Source organism: Squalius cephalus (assembly GCF_949319135.1).
Source record: "Squalius cephalus genome assembly, chromosome: 23".
NCBI lineage: Eukaryota > Metazoa > Chordata > Actinopteri > Cypriniformes > Leuciscidae > Squalius > Squalius cephalus.
Genome location: NC_137144.1, coordinates 377,623 through 380,158, shown reverse-complemented (window position 1 = coordinate 380,158; position 2,536 = coordinate 377,623). Strand labels below are relative to the sequence as shown.

Here is a 2,536-nt window from a genome sequence, read left to right as displayed (position 1 = left end):
TTATTTTTTTAAAGTCTTCATTTTACAGCAGTTTTCACAAGTGCCTAAAACATTTGCACAGTGCTTTATAATAAAAAAAAAGAAAATATTATGAAAAACATAAATGATTTGCCTATACTTCTACTATGATTGTTTAACTGATTTAATGTTACTAGTCTGACTGTAAGTTCTGACTCTGTATTTCCTTGTTCTCTATTGGTGAGAATTGAGACATTGTGAGAAATCATTCACATACTCAAGCCTACAATATGACACATGAGTCTCCACCACCTGCTTCTTTTTGCTTAGCTCTTAATTCAGCCTTTAGTTTAGCAATGATTTCATCTTTTTCTTTCACGCTTTTCACAGAATTTTTAAGGTCATTGGCCATTGTGAACATGTGGTAGCTATAATAGCTGTTTTTGTTGTGTCTCATCATGACCTCAATCTTCTTCATGAGCTGATCAACTTGTGTACGATCAGACTTCTCTCTGTTGTTGAATGCATGGTACCTCCCGCTGCATGACTTAATCACCTGATTCAGATCTGGAGATTCGGCAACAAAATCTTCAATTGGTCTATCTTCAAGATTATCTGCCCCGGAGAACAAGATCATCATGTGTCGCTGTGCATCTATGCCAAAGACTTGCTGAATCAGTTCAACAGTATTTTTCTCCTCATCAGTGAAGCGCCCAATGGAAAGCACGAGAAGAAAGACATGAGGACCTGGGGCCACAATAGTGATGCACTTCAGAACCTCATTTATGACTTCTTCATTACTCATGTGTGTGTCGTACAGACCAGGAGTATCCACAATAACAACCGACTTGCCATTTATTGTCTGTGATCCAGATGAGCAGTTTTTAGTGATTGATGTAGCTCTTGCTTCTGACATGAATGTCTTGGTTCCAAGAATGGTGTTTCCTGTAGCACTCTTGCCAACTCCCGTTTTACCAACCATAACAATGCGTAGGTCACCTGTTGACATTATTGAACAGATATTTGTCATTTAAAGAGAAACACAATTGTTTGTAGTCATGTTATAAAACATGGATTTCCCTCAACATGATGATCACATTAGAAATGGACCCCACTTCCTAAAATATAAGCGTTGCTGTGTGGAATATTTCACTGAATGCTGAGCACACTTGATTCACCGAGATGCATTTAGGGATTACTTTATGTGTGTGTGACTGCAATTACAATTATATCCATGATATAATATGTATAATATTGCAGTTGGTGAAGAAACAACAACAATTACTTTTTTTCTCATTTGTTTCCCCTAATGGACACACACTTATGAATAATGATGTAGGAATCTAATTCTGCAACTTTCTTGATTTAAAGTCCTCAAATTGTTTCTTGAGTCTTGTGTGCTCCACATCTCTTGCCAAATAATGTTTGTCATTGTAATTGATTATAAATATAAATATAAACAATGCATTTAGTTTTCAGAATCAGATCAATAATTGTTTGTCCTTTTTTAAATGAACAGAAACTGACAATAAGTTATCTTTTAGTACTTACTCATTGTGGGTGCTGTAGCGCTGTAAATGATTCTCTGCTGACTGAATCTGCTCTTTCAGATACTTCAGAAGATCAGATGTGTTTATTGCTGGATTTTTAGCCATCATTATATATAACTCTGTTTAACTCCTCCTGTTTTACATAATTTACTAGAAGAACCCCTTTTTATGCAAATGAGTTTTCTGATGACTATATAGGAAGGGAAATAAGAGGAAGTGATTCAAAGGAAGACTTGCTTTCTGAAGGTAAGTGTTTGTGATTTGCTATTGTTTGATTTTTTTCTCTTTTTTAATCTGTGGGCTGGTTCATACAGAACTCAGTTGTAGTCCAAAATGTTATATGGATGTCTTTGACACTGATGAGCTGTGCTCATAAGAAATGCATTGAAAGAGGACCGAGAAGCGGCACAACAGTCAGATTCAAAATAGTGGACCACTGCATTTTTTTTTTTTTTTTTTTTAAATAATGACACTAAAAATAATTAATTACTAACCTAATCAAAAAGATTTAATGTTATCCGTGTATTATATAATATTATATTTTTGACAACATTGTGGATTTTTAAGAGAGCAAAATAGACATACTATGCTTTGCAATTACCTATTTAATGCATCATTATGCATAAAACAATTAGAGTTCATGAAAAATCCACTACAGGTAGATCAAAGTGCTGCTTCTTTTCTCTCAAATATATGGTAGAACTGTGATGTTGATCTTTTTCTTCACTGAAAGAGTGTATTCTATTGGTAAAGTCTGAAAATTGAGACAAAGCCACACTGTTTGTTTTCCCAGTTTTTAAAGTACTTTTGAAACTGTACAGTAACTTTTAATTATATTAAAATGGTAGGCCTATGGTTAAGGTTATATTTAGAGTTGGGGCTAGGTTTGATTTCTATATTAGAAGGCTTGCATTTAATGTTATAATTCATGGTGTTTCAACAATAGCTAGGTCATTCTTTAATTGTGGTGGCAAATGAGACACAAAATTTGTAAAAGAAAAAAATATCCTTTAAACCAAGTAAACTAT

The 2,536-nt window shown here is 34.0% G+C and overlaps 1 protein-coding gene across 1 annotated transcript; it reads right to left on the bottom strand.

The window, feature by feature from the left end:
• Positions 1-241: 241 nt before the first annotated feature.
• On the bottom strand, positions 242-1,583 carry LOC307151293 (GTPase IMAP family member 7; the record flags this gene model as incomplete). Its single annotated transcript, XM_079859245.1, has 2 exons — positions 1,510-1,583; positions 242-957 (listed from the first exon to the last, which is right to left on the bottom strand). The coding sequence occupies exons 1-2, from the start codon at positions 1,511-1,513 to the stop codon at positions 242-244; spliced, it is 720 nt and encodes a 239-aa protein (XP_079715371.1). The 5' UTR covers positions 1,514-1,583.
• Positions 1,584-2,536: the final 953 nt, after the last annotated feature.